At 34.5% G+C, this 22,503-nt stretch overlaps 3 protein-coding genes across 4 annotated transcripts; 1 reads left to right on the top strand and 2 right to left on the bottom strand.

Annotated features, from left to right (window-relative positions):
- The first annotated feature begins 128 nt into the window (after positions 1 to 128).
- On the top strand, positions 129 to 5,016 carry LOC128161743 (PHD finger protein 24-like). Its single transcript, XM_052825122.1, has 7 exons — positions 129 to 419; positions 1,676 to 1,858; positions 2,206 to 2,284; positions 2,628 to 2,815; positions 3,162 to 3,313; positions 3,630 to 3,707; positions 4,617 to 5,016. The coding sequence occupies exons 1-7, from the start codon at positions 144 to 146 to the stop codon at positions 4,690 to 4,692; spliced, it is 1,032 nt and encodes a 343-aa protein (XP_052681082.1). The 5' UTR covers positions 129 to 143; the 3' UTR covers positions 4,693 to 5,016.
- A 1,677-nt stretch (positions 5,017 to 6,693) lies between these two features.
- Positions 6,694 to 8,687, bottom strand: LOC128161742 (thioredoxin-like protein 4B). The gene is made up of 3 exons (XM_052825121.1): positions 8,528 to 8,687; positions 7,436 to 7,587; positions 6,694 to 6,994 (listed from the first exon to the last, which is right to left on the bottom strand). The coding sequence occupies exons 1-3, from the start codon at positions 8,657 to 8,659 to the stop codon at positions 6,829 to 6,831; spliced, it is 450 nt and encodes a 149-aa protein (XP_052681081.1). The 5' UTR covers positions 8,660 to 8,687; the 3' UTR covers positions 6,694 to 6,828.
- Positions 8,688 to 12,227: 3,540 nt separating this feature from the next.
- LOC128161482 (mitochondrial ribonuclease P protein 1 homolog) lies at positions 12,228 to 22,503 on the bottom strand. 2 transcript variants are annotated; one of them, XM_052824768.1, is made up of 6 exons: positions 22,433 to 22,503; positions 22,153 to 22,235; positions 19,855 to 20,080; positions 16,027 to 16,103; positions 13,441 to 14,067; positions 12,228 to 12,731 (listed from the first exon to the last, which is right to left on the bottom strand). In XM_052824768.1, the coding sequence occupies exons 2-6, from the start codon at positions 22,185 to 22,187 to the stop codon at positions 12,590 to 12,592; spliced, it is 1,107 nt and encodes a 368-aa protein (XP_052680728.1). In that variant the 5' UTR covers positions 22,188 to 22,235; positions 22,433 to 22,503; the 3' UTR covers positions 12,228 to 12,589. The 2 variants fall into 2 exon arrangements, with proteins under 2 accessions (XP_052680728.1, XP_052680727.1); XM_052824767.1 differs by having other exon boundaries at positions 22,413 to 22,493.

Genomic DNA, 22,503 nt, shown 5'->3' on the forward strand with positions numbered 1-22,503 from the left:
TTCAATTTCCTCTCGTAATTAAAAATAATATTCTGAACTACTTTTCTGACGAGTCACAAACTAAGAGGGTATATAAACCAACTTTGATACATTTGGTGGGTCAGAGTAACCTAACGTATGGTCATTAGCGTCTGAATTTCAGTATGGATGACGATGAAGTTTCAACCTGGCATACCAAAGTCAAGCCAAAAGCCTTAGTTGTGGGCTCTATGATAAAATACTGTAAGGATAGACTGAAGGCGCGAGAGGAAATCAATGATTTTATCAGCGAAATGAAAGAAGACTTGCAGAAGACGTCCAAGGATCTCTCCGAGGAGAAGCCCGATGCGCGAGAATGGTATATCCGGAAGAAGTCTTGCGCAAGCTTCCTGTATATAAACCACAGGGACGTGGAACATTTGAATCAGATCAGTGAAGAGGTAACCATATTGTATAAACCAGATCAGTGAAGAGGTAACCATATTGTATGAATAAGACCAGTGAATAGGTAACCATATTGTATAAACCAGATCAGTGAAGAGGTAACCATATTGTATAAACCAGATCAGTGAAGAGGTAACCATATTGTATAAACCAGATCAGTGAATAGGTAACCATATTGTATGAATAAGACCAGTGAATAGGTAACCATATTGTATAAATCAGATCAGTGAAGAGGTAACCATATTGTATAAACCAGATCAGTGAATAGGTAACCATATTGTATAAATCAGATCAGTGAAGAGGTTACCATATTGTATAAACCGGATCAGTGAAGAGGTAACCATATTGTATAAACCAGATCAGTGAAGAGGTAACTATATTGTATAAACAAGATCAGTGAAGAGGTAACCATATTGTATAAACCAGATCAGTGAAGAGGTAACCATATTGTATAAACCAGATCAGTGAAGAGGTAACCATATTGTATAAATAAGACCAGTGAAGAGGTAACCATATTGTATAAAGCAGATCAGTGAAGAGGTAACCATATTGTATAAACCAGATCAGTGAAGAGGTAACCATATTGTATAAACCAGATCAGTGAAGAGGTAGCCATATTGTATAAACAAGATCAGTGAAGAGGTAACCATATTGTATAAACCAGATCAGTGAAGAGCTAACCATATTGTATAAATCAGATCAGTGAATAGGTAACCATATTGTATGAATAAGACCAGTGAATAGGTAACCATATTGTATAAATCAGATCAGTGAAGAGGTAACCATATTGTATAAACAAGATCAGTGAAGAGGTAACCATATTGTATAAACAAGATCAGTGAATAGGTAACCATATTGTATGAATAAGACCAGTGAATAGGTAACCATATTGTATAAATCAGATCAGTGAAGAGGTAACCATATTGTATAAACAAGATCAGTGAAGAGGTAACCATATTGTATAAACAAGATCAGTGAAGAGGTAACCATATTGTATAAACCAGATCAGTGAAGAGCTAACCATATTGTATAAACCAGATCAGTGAAGAGGTAGCCATATTGTATAAACAAGATCAGTGAAGAGGTAACCATATTGTATAAACCAGAACCAGATCATTAAAGAGTTAATCAGATTGTACAAAGACGTTACCAGTTAACAAAGACGTTACCAGTTTACAAAGACGCGTGACCAGTTATCAAAGACCCCAAAACTACATAAGGTAATAACATGACTGTTTATCCATGGTTACAGGAGCCAATAGCCTGCTCCGCCTGTAAGATGGAGTTCCGGGAGGTGGAGACGGAGTACCCCTGCCGCGTGTGTGACAGTGTGTTCCACAAAGACTGCGTGCTGGAAATGAAGGACATCCATCCGTCCCATATCGAGGCTGTGGAGAAAGCCAACACAAGCGTCGGATGGAGCTGCCCAGCTTGTGTAAGAATTTTTAAAAATTTGTATATCATGTATAGGAAACATTATCAAATATCTCAGACATAAAAAAAAATGTAAGCGTAAAATATTCAATTTAAGTCATACAGGTGAGAAGTTGCCAAATATGTATATTTTTTTCCGAATGAAAACGTAAAAATTAGTTATTACCTTTCAGTGATTTTAAATTGTAGATAAAAGGGTGTATTGTATGGAAAGGCCTTTTCTAACCTGTCCTATCTCTGTCTGTGTGACAGTTCGTTTGTTTTACGTTTCCAAATTACTAATATATCAAAGTTAAGTAAAATGTGATTGATGAGCTCATAAATTGTTTTGTATTTACTGTTACATAGGACGACTTAGGCTTGCTATTAACAGAAGAAGAACTGCACGACATTATCGACACATTTGAAGAGGAAATCAAACCTAAAGGTGATCTAAAATATTTGTATTTATGCCATTTAGAAGGATTAAAAATTAAATCATTTCAGGACAGAAGTGGTCAATAAAACTTTTTTTTCGTTTCTATTTAATATATCGCCAACAAATAACATGATCTTAAGATGTTTTGTTGCATTTTACCCTAAAATCATTTTGATTTGTGTTGACCTAAACTTTTGAAGCCATATTTGATGCTATATTTTTCCAAGTAACATTTGTGCCCCAAAAAAACATCCTTAATCGATGTTGAACTAAAGAGTGACTTTACCGATCTTCAAAATATTAAGCATTTCACACAAATTCAATTTCACTATAAATTAATTTTTTCCCCCAGACGGTCAAATTTCACCAGGCGAATTCAAAAACTTCAAGAAAAAGCAATTGGGCCACCAATTGTCTGAGGAGGACCATGAACACTTGGATCTAGAGTTCCGATTGGCCGACAGGGATGGAAACGGGATCATTGATTGGTGGGAATTCCTAAACTACCAAACGAAAGTGAAACTCGCCATGCGGGATCAGGTAGGGAGGAATACAGAATACTTACCAACAATACACCTAATCGTCATCAAAATGGAATAACCCATATACATGTATCATCATTATTATTATGTATTCATTGTTCACTTTAAATGTCGTTCTCTACCCAAGCTACACCAAGAACATTAGAATACGGTTCCGTTATATGAACCAAATCTTACGGGGCAAAAAAAAATCAGCATATAGAAATAGCGCAATGTTAAGAATTGATATTGCTAAGATGTTAAGGTAATACACCAACTACAAATGTAGTTGTGGGTAATGACTCCTATAAATACACCCCTCTACTTACAATAATACAATTTCGATTTTCCTTATTCCCTTACAGAGGGAGCTCGTAGATATGCTCACAGAGAAGGAGGTGCGGGTGGCCAAGCTCGCCTTTTCCCACATGGACGTCAACAAGGACGGTAAGGTGACGGAGCTAGAGGCCAAGAAGGCGTTCAGTGACTACTTCGGCCAAGTGAATATGAACGACAGGTAAAAGAAAAACACAATAGTCATGCGCGGATCCAGATATTTTTTCCTTAAGGGGTTCGATCAGGGACGTGATACGTTCCTGGTCCGATTGATGTTTGCCAGTGGGGGGGGGGGGGGGGAGGGTCTGAGACCTATTTTCGATAATTTCATTATGAGAATTAAATACATTGTATTTGAATTTTCTGGGGAAGGGGATTCCTAACCATCCCTTTAGATCTGCGCATGCTGGTTTAAATGATCTTTTTATTTAATTTTTTCTTTCCAAATTTTCAGATTTTTTAAACATGTATCCCCCTTTTATGACTTGTTCTTGCAGAAGAAGATGCAGTGTAATTGAGTCTTATGCGCGCCATGCTACAGCTCGCGCCATGGCCCTCGACATTAAAGACACAGGGTGGGTAGACAGACACAGGCACGTAGCATCGTCCTCAAAAAGGGCAGACTTATCCTAAATCTTGACAAGCAAAAAAATCCATTTCATCTTTCTGTCATTATCTCAATATTCAAAATCATTATTCTTGAAAGGGGAATGGTCCTTACTACCTAAAACTTCTAGTGTTGTTCTGTCATTTTGTTAATTTACATTGTCTGTTGCGATAAAAAATTGGGGGAGGAGAGCCCCCCCCCGGTCACGTGATGCTATGTGCCTATCATGGTAATTACATGTATATGAAAATCTATCTTTAATTCATATTAAATTCAATTTTTCAACTTGATGTTACCCCGAAGTGTCCCGAATCTCCTGGAAACAGTTTATAAAAGGAGAATGGTCATGATTTTGGTTAAATTCTATTTTTGTGTGATTATTATTTACAATGGTCAATGAATGCTAATGAAATTTGAGAGTCAGTCGTAGAGTTATTAGCAAGATACAGGGTTCACAATTCTTTGTCATGTAAACAAGGCTCGTGTCCTGTTTTTGTTTACGCAGGTTTAATATACCAGTAAAAAATCTTCAAGTTGATTTGTCTATCTTCTTATTCGTTTTAGCATAAATAAACATTTCCACACTTTTAACATGTTCATTTTAGGTCTAAAACTGGAATTTTCACTTCAACATTCAATATGTAAACAAAAGCTTTGTTTACATAGCAAAGAATTGCAAGCTTTGTAACTCGCTTTTACCGGGTGGCAGTAAATTCAAAATTTACAACACGACATATAACTCAACAAATGATGTTCAAATTTTTGGTTGCATATTACAAATGCCATACTGAAGCATTGTAAACATTAAAATCGGGGAAACTTTTTTGATCCAAATCGTGACCATGCCCCTTTTAATGTGCCGTTGTTTTGTTTGTAGAGCTGTAACCTGGCCAGAGTTTTTGAACGGACAAGCCAAGTTCATTATTGGAGTCCGCCCAAACCCTACTCAGTGAGGGAGGATTACCACTACCTAGTGAGGGGGGATTACCACTACCTAGTGAGGGGGGATTACCATCAGAGGAAAGAACCGGGGATATTTTAATTTTTTTTTCAATGAGTACAATGTACTAGTAATCACGTGTGAAATATTTCCTAACAGAAAATAGATGATATATGACGCACTACAAAAAAGGTTTGCGAAATCTCATTCCGCTCTACTGTGTCGACACGTGGTGGATAAAATATATTTTTTTAAACTCGGTGTATTTTTATTCAAACTGAAATTACAATTGGACAATAGCTATTTTCATACATATTCATTTTTAGCAAAAAAAACCCCAAAAAACCCCTGCATATCCGATTGCCTGTCATTTTTTCATTTTTATATTCTTTGTAAATCTCTATGCAGTTATTGTTATAGATGAACAAGTGGATCATTATCTAAAAGAGCACATCATATTTTCAGTACTGATTATTTATTTCAAGATATTCTTGAGTTATTGTTTTTGCTGTCATCAGATGAACTAACAGTACGGCTGCGAGGGACACCTCCATGTTATGATGTAGTTTCTTTTGAACTTTTGAAATAAACAATACATTCAACCATTATCTTGTAATATTTTTCCGTACCAATTTTGTTGTCTTATAAAAAGTTCAACATAATGTTATGGTTATAACGCCAGTTAGTTATCAGGGGCCGGGCCTTCAGATAGAGAATTTATTTAGGTGGCTCAGCAGTTCAATATATTATTAATAAGATCTATAGAGATCTTTTTTAAAATATGATTTCACAAAAAAGAGACCGATATCGGCTTTCAGTTATTTTATAAGAATAATTTTGCATATTTTAATAAAGACCAAAAAAACTAGTTTTGGCTGCGAACATAATATTACGTTGATTTTATACATAAAGTGGGTTTAATTTTAAGAAAATATTTGTTTTATATTAGGTACCGGTAATTTTTTCGGAATGAAGGTGTAAATTAGATCAGAAATATATAACAGATTAAGGATAATTCATTGAAAAAAAGGAGTAAAGTCACGGGGTCTACACTCGATGATGGGGGATGAAAGGGGGTCCTGTCCTCAAGCACCTGTGTAAACGAATACAATTAAATTACCATTAAAAAATGTTTAATTAAATATTTTTTTTTTTACCAGAATATCTCTGGCATGTATTTATAGCTTACTATACTATACATCTACTGACACCAAAGTTTAAGCTCTAAAATATCATATTTGTAGCCAAAAAACATTTTCTATCGTTTCTCTGGAAAAATATAGAAAAAAATTGACTTTTAAATACATTTCGGGGTAAAATGATGTACAATCTAAATATTGAAAATGGTCATGATATTTGAAATTCATTCATCGACATTGATATCTCAAAGCTAAAAGTGCCTCATGTACGGTAATCATATCAATATACACTGTACAACAGAAATGGAATACAAGAGTTCCAACAGAGAAATATATTTATATAATGATATCTTTAATACACAAAATGCATATTATCTTCGAAACAACTAAATACAAGCAGGTACAGTACATGTAATTGTTGAAATTTTGTTCATATGCATAAGGTAAATAAGTTTTACACATTCATGCGCTGATCAGAAAAATTTTCTGGGGAGGGAGAGGGGGTCTGAGGGGTACCGGTGGGTAAATGAAGTTTGCCAAGGTGGTCCAAGGCATTTTTTAGGTAATTACACTATGTATATAATATTTCAGAAATTTGAGTTTTTATGGATGGGAGACACCCCCACCCCCCATGGTGCATGTCATACTCTGGTAAAAATACAACCTAACATGCATTCATGTCCACGTGCTCACATACTAAAGCATAATCTGAGGACTTCAAGTCTCTAGTTTTAGTGCACAGTTTGTTGACTCATGTTTTGCTCAATAACCCAGTCTCAAGCTTAGTTGAGCTATTTACCACATGCTTGATAAGCAAGCAAATATGACTCGCTTCAGAGGTCCTTCTATAGAGTATTTTTTTTGGGGGGGGGGGGGGGGGGGCAGGTTACTGATATCACTTGTTTCAGATGTCCTTGTATATGAGTATGTATTTGGGTAGGTTACTGATACAACTCGCTTCAGATGCCTGTGCAAATTAGTATTTCGGTAGGTTGCTAACATCACTTGCTTCAGATATCCTTGTATATAAGTTCGTATTTTGGTACATTTGCTGGGTCAAGAGGACTAGTTACAATGACCTTGCCCTTCATTGCTCCTCTGTAAATAACTTCTACCACGTCGATCAAATCCTGCTTGTTCCGAAAACTTCCAACAAATTTGGTATGATCTGGTGTGCTGCAAAACATATTGGTAAACTTAATTATACAATAATCCTAATAATGATGTATGTACATGTATCCTAATCACTTCTTGACTCTTCAGGGGAAAATGAACAAAAAATGTAAACAAAACTCTTTGGGTGACTGCTTTTTAAGTGTGTGATGTTATGTAGATGTTATGCATTAATGATTACAACATTGGTTTTGGGAAAAAAATATTAGATGGACCAAATGTATAATAATTAGCAAACATCCAGGATATCAAACTTGATAAGTTGGTTTGAAGTGTATTTTTTGGTATGAGAATGAAACTTAACAGCAATGCAATCGTATCATATGAAGAATCAATTACTATACAGAATACATGCTGTAAGATCAGATATATTACATGTAACAGTATATTTGACTTTGAGAACTCTATAAAAAAAAAAAACTAAATTACTTCAAAATGTCTTACCCCCAATCAACCTTGATGTGCTGAGCATTAAAGAAGAAGACCGTGGAGGGAATCAGGGTGATGTCAAAATACTTGGTATACACTGGAACCTTGTCGACGTCAACAATGAAGATCCGCGCCATGTTGGCAAGCTCTGCTGCACACTTGGCAAGCTAGAATAAACGGTTCATGACCAAAATTATCTACAATCTTTATTATCTTTTAAGAATTCATAAATTTATTTTCAAATGTCCCGTTCTTTGTTGTTATCTTTTGCAATTTTTGTCAATCTTGTAAATCAGTTTAAATTTGTTGTCAACTTGTCATGGGTTTCAGTAGGTGAAATTCATGTACCTGGTATGTGCGTGAAAGTTCGAGTGTACATGTATCTAATTTATAATGACTTTGCTTAAATTGGAATAATAACATTAAATAACAAATATTATTGCAAGTGTGACACAGAGCAAAAATCATTCATGTTTTGTAATAAGTGAGAACACAGGTGTCTGCAGTTTTTTTCAATTTGTTGTAAATAAATGAGAAAGATATTTTCAGATTGATGTTTTCATTTCAAGTTATTATGGTTCTAGCAAATTTTCTTGACAGTGCTCCAAGATAAATCTCAGGAAAAGTTAACGAGACTAAAAAAAATTGACTGGTGTCTCTTCAATGAGGCGACAAATGAGATTATCATCACCAATAATTACCCTTGATCTGGTCGGAAATATCTGATGTTTTCCTTGATTTTTTAATAATTCATTCATTTAAGAAATCTGGTAAAAAAATAAGTCAACAACATTATTGTTCATCAGTGTGGTTATCAAAATGTGCAGTAAAATTATATTTAAGCTGTTTTATTGATTTTAATGTATGAAATGTATATTTATTTCAAAATAGAGCCAAGAATGCTGCTTCCATTTGGAGGCGGATAATTTTCAGTTTTCGTAGGCCTGCTGGCGCCGGTTCTGACTTTTTCCTGGCATGTAAAATATCAAAATCATTTAAAAGGCCAGGAAAACATCAGATAATTCTGACTGCTCTTGGCCATGCCTTTACTACTGAAGACTGTTTGTCGGTATCAAATCATACTGTTAGCTTCCACTTGAATCTTACCAAATGATCCAGCTGTAAACATGTTGAGTCTTCATTCCTCCCAAATCTCAGTACCAACACAATATCAGTAGTCTTTGTTATAGCTCTGTCAATGTCCTCTTTTGTCTCGAGAGAGTCAAGAAGGTAACTCATATCAAACCGAAAGTAGAAACTATGTACTCGAACCCGATCTTTATTCCTTTCATAAAATGGATGAAAGGATACTGGATAGGTAGATTTTAATGGAGTTGATGAAAAATGAGAAAGAAAATATTCGAATCTTGTGAAGATCCAAAAAGTTTAAAATGTGGCGGAGGTCAAAGGGATAATAAGATCCGCGCTACTAATGATAAATCAAAGTTTAAGAGTACTGAATGCTGGGCAGGTCTAACGATCAAGTGTACATACATCGATATTAATGTGGATTAAAGTACATTATAATTGAGATACTTTCATCGGTTTAGAATTTTCAAATTTTACAATTGAATATACATTATGTATTTAACATTACAACAAAAACAGCTTTCAAAAATATTTTGAGAGGTAAAAATTGTAAAACCCCAGCGGGATTCGAACTCATGACTTACAGATTCGTAGTACACCCTCTTATCCTCTTACCCACTGCGCTACGCTGTTAGGTGACAATTTTAGGAGATAAACTACTCAGTATATGAATACACTTGGTTTGATTGTTTATTTCGATAAACAATACGTCACAACATGGAAGTGTCCCATACCACCTTAAACTTACACCGTGGTGTTCATTTTAAGCAAGATATTCTGAGTTTAGATCTAAAGTTGAGCAATGATTGGATTCCCTCCATCTTTAATGTAAACAAATTTGAAAGATGGTTATATAAATTTTAACTCAGTCGGTACTATGCGAGTTCAAGCTGAAACACTTGGTGTTTATTTCATATGTTTTCCGAACTGAAAATGGCTTGATTTAAAAAACTGCAATCCTATGCTCGACACACTAGGAGTTCAAAGTTGAAACATTCGTTTTATAATACGATACTTGTACAATTTTGCACATCCTATTAATGGGTTGACATTAGAAAAATCATTTTAGAGACAAAACACATCGGTATTCGAGAAAAGGGCCGGGGATATTGACTTGTCTGAAACTAAAATGTTGATTTTTTCTGAGCTTGCATTAGATCTCTAGTGCAAAAATATGAACAATGCAAGTTGACGACGAGCTTGCTAATCGCTTTTCAGGACTTTCAATACTTTGATCGCGTTTGCAGTAGGATTAAATCGGTTATGATGAGATACCAGGACGTCGGATGCATATTCCCCTGAATATGACAGGAACCTGAAAACACGGCGCAGATTGTCTGTCTCTAGAGCTGGCAAACATTATCTCACAATGATGATGTATTTGCTACGACGCTTTATTTTCGGGTTGAAAAGGAACATTCATTAGGGGGACTTTTTCTCAACAAATGATTGTAGAGATGATACCAATGAACCCCCTTTATATTTTTTCAGATTTTTAAATCTCCAAAATATGTCTGTAGCAGCGCAGTTCGACAGCTGTTCTGAGTCATTAAAAAAGCATTATCCTGTTCTTGTAATGTATGCATAATTTTCAAACAAAATGGCATGTAGGACTTCACATTTATTGCTTTTATATCTTTCGCCAACACTTGTGGCCAGTTTAGGGCAGAAAAGGTCAGTTCAAGAAATATTTACATTCTTATCCTCAAATGTACAAGATGGCCGCACACCCCCCATAAATGATATTACGATGAACCAGTTCCTTGAATGGCGCTACATGTAGCTGGTCGATCATGAATTCCTTTCTTTCAAAATTGAGGGGTGGGGGTGGGGATCCGCTCTTACCTTGGGGTGTTACAATGTCCGTCTATCGTAAAAAAAATATTGATAAGATACATTGCGTTCATGTATATGACCTTTCATTTAAAAAAAGAGGTAGATTCAGTTGACGATACATGTGTATGTAAATATTCAAAATTGTAAATAACTTAATGAATTCGGGGGGTTGGGGTGTAACATACGTTACATTATGTTGAAACAAAGCCATTTCTAAATTTCACATCATTAAAGAACATTTACCAATGATGTGTTCCTTCCCCCCATAGCTAGCCCCCCCCCCCCCATCCGCCCGGAAAATATGGCTATAAAGAAACCCCTTCCCTCCGAAAATTGCTGCACTACATAGTAGGCCCAGTCACCCACCCACCTACCCGCTCTCTGCTGTCTGTATAGATGGAATTCCTTTCATAGACAGATAAGCCCCACGAATGCATTGCATGTAGCATAGGTGGGGCAGGGGTAGGGGCTATATTATAATAGTACAGCAGACCACGCCCACTTTTCATTCCCGTGATGTTTATGGCGGACATAAACAATTCATACCTTGCAATATCTGGGTAGATATTACTAAATCATTAAAAACGATGTTTATCTCCCCTTAGAAACTACCAGGCCAATCTTTTAAAAAGGACTCTGAAAAATCGACTCCACTTTCCTACATCCGAAAGTATTCAAAATGTTTCGGTTTATAGATTTATGTTAACTTTCATATTATTTGTCATAACATTTACCAAGACTCATAGTCGCTTCATAATAATAACCGAAGAAAATTAAACGATTTGCCCCCAAATGACAATCTAAAATGTTCACAAATTAACGTTAACAGTTTTCTAGCAAATCGCATCAAAACGTAACGCCATGCAATAAATACTTCAGCTTAACAGTATAACTTACCTTTCTTTAATCAGATCACGTTAAAACTACTCACAATATTGTATTGAATCGTACTTTAATATTAAATAAAACAGACAAGAAACGTGTATTTGATTCTCAATTCTTTGTTCTTTCACTGTTTAGCGAACAATAAAATATTTCTTGAAAACAACAAATGAAATCTAAAAACGCCCCCTATTAGTATAACAGAAACAACATAGACTCTGAAAAAAATTAGGAAAAGAAGAATTTTGGTCTCACTTCCGTTCGGTATGTAAGAAAGACGGAGGTAAACAATGTATCTCGATTATTTCTCTAAAAAAATAGACAAATTGATTATTTTAAAATAAATAATATAAATTTATAAAAAAAAAAAAATACAATTGCACTTCGCAATTCAATTGAATTACGCACACGTTGGCTTCATTACATTTTAACATCAAAACTTTAGATGAATATTTTCTTAAAACAACTAAAATATAAGTATTTTCTTGCACTCTGATTACAGAGTGCTTTTCATTGACATGTCGCGTTCATACAAGTACTTTAAAATGATGCCAAGCCTCGATTGAGAAAGGTCATATCAATATATCATCAGGTCGTGACAATCTTTGGGCAGAATTACTTCAAACGGACGACCTAGAACTTGTATTTGCAAAATTTTAATCGACTTTTGCTGATCACGTTTTACTTGATTATTTATACCGACTACGAAACTGAGGACAAAATTTTTTTATGACTGTTTGTTTTTTTTAAATTTTTTCTTGAATGATTATGATAAATAATTTTCAGAATATTCCTATTATGACACTAAATTAGAAAAGAGGATATTAATATGAACAAACCTGTGCATTTTGATCGAGTAACTGCTTACACAGTCAGATTGATTGGAATTGCAATTAACCGATTAACAATTCTGCAATCGATTGCCATCCTTAAAAATTAATTAACCCAAACAACACGGGACTTTGATATTACAAAGTAATCAAAGACAAAAACATCTCAATGAACAAAACCCATGTACATGTATTTATTTAGTAAATGTTGATTTGATCTCGATGTCACCATGTACGATATTCAATCTTATTTCAATTCAACACTTTTAGAGTACCGGTAATTACCATTTTGCTTGATTCGGTTCCATTGAATATCAAAGCATAAAATCTGCACAATGTTTTGATGTACCGGTAGAAAATACTGAATGTCATATGTCAAGTTGCAGAATCTACTGTCTTGTTAATGATCTCAGAAGTAGTTCAACAAGATCTGCAGGGATTACATATTCATACTCAACAACATGCATCCTTATGCAATCATGTTCTATACTTTATCACGAATATTGTGTCACTTCACACTAGTCAAGAAATTTCATGGGGTTTGCAACTTCTTTGGAGGTCTTCTTTTCCTGAGTGGCAATACATTGTAGGCTTGGTATGGATCACCTGTAAATCTCAGGACATTTATATAGTTGACAACATGATCCAGAGCTAAACACTTGTTTCCATACACTCTATATAAAATAGAAAGAAAAAAAAACCAATTTAAAACTAGAAAATAAAATGTCTTTATAATGAATATTTTTCATATATATATAGAGAGAGAGAGGAGAGAGAGAGAGGAGAGAGAGAGAGAGAGAGAGAGAGAGAGAGAGAGAGATTTTACTTTCTTTTTTTGTAATGAATAAATAAAAATGATGAATTTAATTAAACCAGGGAGAGTTAAGAGAGTTGTCTAACGGTCAGTAAATGTGAGACTACTGGAAGTTCTCTGTTTTAGTAGACACATAGTATGTAAAACCAACTTTTAATCTTGTGCGTGAAGTTTTTGCGAGGCTGTGAGAGCTTTTCTGTTGCAAATATGTAATGCCTTAAACCAGTTACAAACATGTAAAGCCCTGAACCTGTTACAAATATGTAACGCCACGAACCAGTTACAAATATGTAATGCCACGAACCAGTTACAAATATGTATTGCCACGAACCAGTTACAAATATGTAATGCCAAGAACCAGTTACAAATATGTAACGTCACAGACCAGTTACAAGAGTAAAAACCAACAGGCTTGATCCTGAAAATTAATCGCTGCAAACCAGTTTATTTGCATTTCAGGAATATCAAGAAATAATTTCAACGTGAATAAAAGTTGGTTTACAAAATGTCAGTGTATAGGTATTCCCCCCAACTTCTAAACAATACATTGAGCAACATTATTCACTTACTTGGTAACCATGTCAATCGGGAGTTTGCGGATTTTTAAATCCTCCTTCTTGGCTTTCCCGTATGACAATTTTGCTGTTGTTGTTGTGTCAATAATCCCCCCAATTATTGGAATTCCATCGTCTGGGTGGAAATAATGTCGGGCATCAGGTGAGAGGTACACTAAATCTTCCTTTGGGAACAAGTCCAGGTAACTCTTCTCAGTGATGGTTACGGGACCCTTTGCTATGTCTTCAAGTTTTTGATTACGGCTTTCAAGGACCTTGAAAATTTGATTTTCTTCCCATGGCTTTTGCACATTACAGAAGATAAGATTAAGGGTCGGGGTTCTTTCAAATGCAGACATTTTGGCAAGACTCCTCACATACATTAATTGTAGAGCCACATCACGTATTTCATGATAATACAGGGAATCGATAAAACTAAAATCAACCACGATAGGGTCTTCAAACAAAGCCGCCCGGGCCATACGATGGTCAGCTATCATGTTGACAGTATGGTCAAACATCGCCCGGATAAATCGATGTTGACCATCTGGATCTAATCGATTGTCTCGTTCCACTTTCCGGCTTGGTTCTTTTAATTTCTCGGCAGCTTTAACTTTCTCCATTATCTTCTTTTCACATTGTCTACATTTTTAAGAAAAGATGTAAACATTTCTCATTATAAAGTCTCCATACAAAATTTGTTTTCCTTCAAGTTAATTTCTCTACTGGTACTATACCAGTTATCGGCTAAGACCAGTTATCGGCTAAACTGAGAGTTCGGGTTTATAGTACGCGACAATCAAAGATTTTATATTTCAGTCGTCTTTTCGAATAAAAAAAAGTAAGATTGCTTGAAAACTTTCTTGAATATGGTCTATACATGAGCTTAACGATCATTGTTTACCACTGATTTACATCTTTTGCACTTTCAGCAGTAGGGGAAGTGACGTAATAAGTTTAAAATAGAACATTTATTTACCTCTTTGTAATGCGTTTGATTTGACAAATGATATCAATACATATACCATGCATAAACAAAGGGAATTCACTAAATTCCAAGAAATTCATAGCGCAGTTGAACGCTTGATTGCACAATTATGTACTGAATAGTGTACGATTTTGTGTATTACGGCATGGTAAATGAATAATTTTATGAGTTTTGTTTACAATCTATCATAACCCCGACGACTTAAGTCTGACCCCACAAGGGAGATAAATCATATTACATTTAGCAGAGAATAAAATCAACATGGGCAGGGATTTTACTTTCCTATTATCAAAGAGGCCGATAACTGGTACAGTAAATTGTAATAACTCGGCATATTCGGGGCGTGCTAAAAAGCACAAAACAAGATGTTTTGGGTTATAAATAATGATATAATCCAACAGATTGATAAATAAGGAGTTCACCGTTTGGAGTATGTCTATTTTTATCCAAAAATATCAAGAAATAAGGAAATGCGAAAAGAAAACGCCAAATTTTAGCCGATAACTGGTACAGTGCCAGTAGGTATTGAAAAATAGATAATGTGTCAATACCGGTAAATAAATCTGGAATTTTTCATCTCATATCGATTTCTATGGTTCTTCTTTGACAGGTATGTATATTCACGTTTAACATTTGTGACAGAAAGAGTAATTTAAGAGTGACTAGAAAATAGCCAAATTAAGATATAAAATTCATGATTATTTATTAATGAATAATAGCCTCTTTTTGCTTCAATTATATTTACTTTTCTATGTAAAACTGGAACTAGATTGATATCAATAGACCTCTTCATAGTAACAAAATGACATAGTTTGGTAAAAAATGACGTAACGTCAATTGCTTCATTTTAGTCATTTAATTATCTACCTACTTAAACTTCGGCAAAGTTTATCACTTTGCCCTGGAAGAGAACAGTACCGCATTTACTGTGAAGGGGTCTATAAGACATACCTTTATTTTAGGCAGAGGTTCATGCAAAAAGTCAAAGTTAGTAAGTATACCAGTAAGGTTTGATTACTGTTACTACATATATTACCGGTAGTAGATGCCATAACCTTGCAAACATTAACTTTAAAAACTACAGTACCGATCACACCCAACCTAACAGAGAGTAAACCCCAACTAAACCCTGAGTTTAATTTCTGGGTTTACTCCGGGCTTACTAGAGTGGACCTAGAGTAAACCAAGATTAAACCCAAAGTAAACCCAGAGTAAACACAGAGAGTACACCCGGTCAGAAGTATACCCATGAAAGCAGACGCTAACTGTGTATTAGGAGTATACTAGGGACAGGAATTACAGGCAGTAGAATGGTAAGATAAAAGACAGGTCTCCTTCACACTTCAGTGCCTACAGTTGACCTCAAAAGCAATTTCCAAGTAAACCAAGAGTAAACCCAAAGTACACCCCTAGTGGACCCAAATTTTCAAAAAGTAAACCCAGAGTAAACCCCGACAGTGAACCCAGGGTTTAGTTGGGGTTAACTCTAGTGTTAGGTTGGGTCTGATCGGTAATGTACATATGAGCATTAAGAGTGCATAAAAATTATATATATTTTAGAGCAGCATTCTTGCAGATTACAGCTTGACCTACAGGCGTTTCTTTTTGCTTACTTTAAATATGAAAGACGTGAAGATTTGGTCTCAAAGTTCAAGCACTTAAGCCAGTCTTCATCTGTAGGCTCAAGAATCTGAAAAGCCAATATCAAACAGAGCATAAGATATTTCCAAGACTTTTTGTAATAATAAAGTTTAACACTGTTTTGTTTTTATACAGATCGATAATTTCATTTTTGAGTTATTTTTCATAGCATATAAAACAAGAGGCCCATGGGGCCACATCGCTCACCTGAGCAACAATGGCTTTATATGGGTGTTCAATGGATATTGTGCCAAAGGCCCCTCGGTAGAAAAACAAAAAAAAATTATCATAAAATAAACTGTATCCATATTTTACACTTATTTTCCTACACTTCATCTTTGATATGGTACCCTTATGAAATACCATTTTAACCAAAAATAAGATCCTATGCAAGATATAAAACTAAATTTTTGGTAGGGGTACACTCATAACTTCCAATTCCCTTTATTTTAGTTCTACCCCTTCACTTTATAAAACGATCAAATTATATATGAGAATATGCATATAGGTACATATTCATCTTCAACTACATTGTTCTAGCTAGTTATTGATTTTATTAAAAAAATTCCTATATGTGAAAGAGGAAAATTGTACCTCAAGACGCTCAAATTAAAAACAGTCAAAAATTTAATTGGTCTTCAACATTATAAACGATTGTTGTTTACCAGGCGTGAACTCGTGCTACGTTTTATAACCTTACTCACTTGATTGATGAATAATCAATGCATAGGCGTCGGAACTGGGTGGAGGGGGACGCCCCCCCCCCCCCCATTTTTTTGCAAAGTTAGACATAGCCGTACTCAAAATCTTATATTTCATATAAGGTCTAGCCCCCCCCCCCTCTCAATGGGTGTAGATTCATCGTATTAGGAGGGGGCCCCAAAAAGTAGTTAGAGCATATCATCCTTTTTTTTTTCTGTACATGTATTTAACGTTTAGTGAGACATTTCTAGTGATAAATCAAAATTTCAGCGTCAATTGTAGAATTACCGTACAAGCAAGATACAAAACTCACAATTCTGCTTGGTTTGAGTCAATTTTTTGTTCACAAGAGTTAATTACATTCAACTTTAAATTTAAATAAACTTGTTATTTCCAATTCAGAATGAACAAAAGTGTGAGCAAAGCTCTGTATCTTGCTTATAATTCGAAACTTGACACAGCTGAATATGGTTAGTAAAGAGAAAATTGTGAACATTTAAAACAGAAGAAACATGTAAAATATATATACCTATATATTTCTAGCAGAAAAAACAATCTCCGTTTAGACTGAAAATGCAGAGCATCTTAACAAAACACGTTGCATTATAATCAACCATAACATAGAGATTGTACCAAATTACTAATAAAATGTATAGTATTTATAATATAACATGTTGTTAGTGCATCAGATTTTGCTCTTTTTGTGCAGGTAAACAATTAACTGTTTGGTTTACCGAAGTCTATATCTGATTCGATATGTAAAAATTCCAAAATACAGGCAATATTTCCCCTCAAGTTAAGGTGGCTCTATACACCCACAGTTTATTCCAATTTTCAATAGAAGACCACAAAACATATACTTATCAAATATTAAAATAATGATAGGGATACTATAGGTATTTTAAAAGAATTTTTTAATGTTTTTTCGTGTTAGTGTAAAATATTTTTTAAAAAGACAACTATTAACAAATTGAGAGAAATTTTTTTGTCATTTGATGGATATTTCCTTCGGACACATAAAAAAAAAATATAACACTTATTAACATTCAAAAATGTTATTATTACAATTATTTGTAGTATTTCCCAAAAACATAATCTTTCATATTTTCTTACTCTGTTGACAAATCATCTGAAAAAGTTGCTTGATGTTATAAGAAAATGTCTTTCAATAAATGTGACATTAAAAATTGAATGAAAATCATTGCAAATAAACACAAAAAATATTTTAAATTTTATTTGGTATGAAAGTTCCTCAGGTAAGGGTTATCGTTCCTAAGTCCCAAGGCCAAAACACCTTGGGGACTTTTCATTTCTGAGTTGAAGAAAATTTCCTAGATATAATGTTGGAATGATAAATACATACATATCTCATTTAATATGCCTGTATAAGTGAATATATTCGCTTTAATGCAAAACTAAGTCAAATAAATAAAGGGGAAAATTGACTAGGCTAATAGGATTTATGTATTGATCCAACCTGAGAGAAATTCAAAGCAACCCTCCCATCCCCATGAGGTGTCGATATTAATGTGCGTTAAAGTATATTGTAATTGAAATATTTTCACCGGTTTAGAATTTTCTTTTACAGTATTCAACAAAAAAAATACGTTTTAGAAAACTTTGGAAAGTTAAAAAAATTATTGTTCTCATCGGGAATCGAACTCATGACCGACAGGTTTGTAGTGTACCCATTAACCCACTGCGCTACGGTGTAACATATCGATGATGGGAAAGAAACTATTTAAAAAAATTATACTTGATTTTATTGTTTATTTTCACATATAATACCACACAACGTGAAGGTGTCACATACCACATTACTTGTAAGTAATGTATTTTCCAATTATCAAATTAAATTTATTCATTTAACAAATTTTTCAAAAGAGCGGTCCCCATACAATTCGCCTCAGTTTAAATCAGTCAGTACCGGAATTGCATGCTTCCAGAGTTACTTTTTTGCGTACTGCGTCATCAAAAAGTGGTGTATAGAGCCACCTTAAAAAGCATAAATGAAATTCAAAACAACGTAAATGAACTAAATCCAGGGTCACGAGTGAAAATGTCAAGGCATTGAAAGATTTAACCTCAATTCACTTCACGAAATCAGCACAAATATATTTAGCATGTTTCAAGTATCCCTTCGCACGTAAACTGTTGCACAACAAGCAAAATCATCTTTGTCAGTTTGACCCGTTTTGTCATGTGTCGTGTGTCATTGCACGAGGCAAGTCTCGAGAGCGAGAGTCTGGGGTAAGTGAGACTATGTATAGGGCAGCCATTATACTAATACAATGAACTTTCGATATGGAATACCGAACCCGAAGTTATAAACTGATTGACATCGATTATCTCTTTATTTTTATTTTCATAAATTACTCAAATTTGAAACAGAATTCGCCGATAATTTTTGCAATATATATTTTCCTTTCCATAAGGATTATTTATGCAAAATTACGTTGAATCTGACTCAGTAGTTTTTGAGAAGAAGATTTTTTAAAATGCACCCCCCTTTTTCTACAGTTTCGAGGTTTTCTCCGTTTTAAATAAAGATCGGTCTTTCATTTCTGCAATTTATAATCACCTTTCTATAGGGATGCTTTGTGCCAAATTTGGTTGAAATTGGACAAGTGGTTTTAGAGAAGAAGTTTAAAATGAGAAAAGTTTACAGGCGGACAGACAGATGGACGGACGATGGACAAAAGGTGATCAGAAAAGCTCACTTGAGCTTTCAGCTCAGGTGAGCTAAATACCATGATATTTTTTGTCATTTTAGTAGAAAATAACATTTTCATAAAAAAAAATTTCAGCATGAAAATTGCAGCTCATGTTGCTTTAAAGTGGCGGCATTTGACCTGATGGGGCAGTACCTAAAAACCACAGACTACGTTATGTTTTACGGCCTTAAAACAAAATAACATTTTTGCTCCTGCCTAATTGAAATAAGCCCGCTGATAGAATTTCATTTGCAAATTATTATAGGGCCAAATTTGGACATTTAGAAGATTCATCCTTTAGTGAGCGCTAAAAACCTAACCTGCAGATCTGGTCTCAGATGTGTAGTGTAAAAAAAAAATTATCAAAATCAGTGGTCCACTTACTTGGAATTTTCCTGCTCTGCAGTAGTCTATGAATTCTGATCGGATAAACTCCAGGCGGTCTTTTTCTTCAGGGCTGGCATATTTCTCGAAATCTTCAAAATTCTTGATTTTGTCAGTGGGATAGTACTCTGTTCTTTTGTGATATAGCAAAAACGAGTTTGTGGAAAATGCTTTCTGCCATTGAAGATTCCTGCAGATGCCTGGATTTCTATGCATCCTCAATGATCTTTACAAAAATGAAAAACACAAGATTAATTAAGAAAGAGGGCAATGACTCTTCATAAAAGTCACCCAAGTATAATACACGTAGCTGCAGCTTACACTACCAAAGCTGAATGAACTATTATATCATTAATATAACAATGGACACCAATTTTCTGATAGATTCAGTGAAAATCATATTTTTAAGGATTCATCAATTTGAGGCCAATGAAATTGGAATCCATAAAAATAATTGTTTACAAAACCACAGTAACCATAAGCTAAAATCAGTAAGGAGAAATTCATTTAAATTTTCCTATACCTATTTGATGGCGATTCAAGATATAATACATTCCTAAATATTAGAAGAAAGAATTTAAGGTCTGACCCTGCCCCCCCCCCCCCCCCCCCCCCCAAAATGATCATGCAACGCCGTCCATGATCATCACCCCAGTCTCTTTTCCCTGGCAGAAGTTAATCTGTTAACCATAGTTGGAACGGCACCAACTGTAACAGTATGAGAGAAATAATAGGGATTCAAACCTTAATTGGCCCCCTGAATCTCAGATGTTCTACAGTCCTTTGACCACTCCAGAATAGGGTACAGATTTGGCGGTGCTGTAAATGTTCCTGGGTGTTTTTTTTAGATCTGATTTTTTTGGCCGATTTACACCATATCCCTGCTGATATTAATGCAATATTGGTGCATCAAATTTTTTTAAAATAAGGGTTAGGCCTATGAGTTTCGAATAGCATAACTGTTATATACATATGGAATGTAGATAAAAAAGTTTCAGCCCTTAAACCATTGATTAAACCTGTTGAATAACAGGTTTAATGCAAACACTTCAGTTATTGGTATTTTCTTAACAGGACAGTTTGATTTGCACAGAAATGACAGACAAAATCACAGTAACAATAATTTAGCCTGGTTTCTAACATCTTGTCGTAATACAGTCGCAGAGCCTCCACTTATCATTATTGTGGTACAATATGATTATTTAAGACTTAGAAAGACATTTAATGAATACCAGAAGTATTTGTTTTAATCCATCCTTCATTCAATTCTAAAACAAAGGGAAACAAATTAGGTGTTCTGAACTCGTAAAATGATGGCTAAATAAAATTCTGCATCCACTTGCGACGTATGTATTTTTATTCTGTATGCTTTTGGGTATGTTAGAATACATACTAAACCTAAATTTAATAAAAGAAATCTTGTTAAAAGTGAAATTTTCAGGCACCGACAGATGATTTTATGCGCATATTAACGGTGCAATGACCTGGATTTATTACAAAGCAAAGTTGGTCGACTAATCTAAGACCATTATCATATACATTTATGACCGCAAAAAATGAAATTACTGCAAAATTCAAACAAGCATTAAGACAGGTTTATATTAAAGGTATTGATTTTTTTCTCAATTTCTTCATTCATTACTGGTAATTTTTTTCTATTAAACTTCTGAACTATTCGGAACTGATCAAAATTTGGAACTGGTCTAACAGCTGTATCAACTCGATCATGAGCTACCTAGCACCGGTTTTCAATTCAGTCTTAAATGATTTGCCCTCAAATATAAACATTTCCTTAGTCTTTCCCTTGCAAATCTTAACCTGTCAGTTCCAAGGGTTGGGCACATACATATGCATATTGGCACCAAATGAAATGGGATGATCGAGAGAAATAATGACCGACCAGCCTCAAGGACCCAAAAATCTCTATAGTTAGATGTTCTACTCACTGAGCTATATGGTGCCAGTATTCAAACCAGTCTGACCATCACATATTTATTTTTCTAAGAAAAACACAATTTAGTGCAGAAATTACTTTTAAAAAATGAAATTATTTAAGCTCTGGGCCTATATATAATGTTTATAAAAATATTTAAAAAATCTACAAATTTTTGTGCTTTTACTTGGAGAAATGTAATTTATCAACCTATTGCTAAAACCTATAATATAATGTACGTAGGCTAGCAATGGTCTATCCCAAGTCGACAATGAAGTACATAAAAAATTAATTCTAAAATAGAAAACTGCTATGAATGTATGTATACATGGTATAAAAAAAAATGTGATTCATATCTACTGCACCTTTGCACACACTGAAGGAATCTGAATGTCCGCATCGTCAGTGTCTTGTAGTTTGTCTCACTTCATGTGACATCAATCCGCAACTATGCAAAAATAAAAACAACTTAAAAAATCTAACACACGTGTTTCGAGGAAATTCGAATCAATTAATAACACATCGGTGTTCAAGCTTTTCGCTGCAATGATTGTTTCCCCCCCAAAAATCAGACACGACAAAATATTTAAACAGACGATCATATGTCATAACTTTTACAATTTACCTTTCGTTAGATTAACAAACCTCAAATAACAATTAATCCTCTTGCAAATGCAAACTAATAAATTGGGTTCCCATACATTTCGCACAACAGT

This window comes from Crassostrea angulata, chromosome 8, assembly GCF_025612915.1.
Source record: "Crassostrea angulata isolate pt1a10 chromosome 8, ASM2561291v2, whole genome shotgun sequence".
Lineage (NCBI taxonomy): Eukaryota > Metazoa > Mollusca > Bivalvia > Ostreida > Ostreidae > Magallana > Magallana angulata.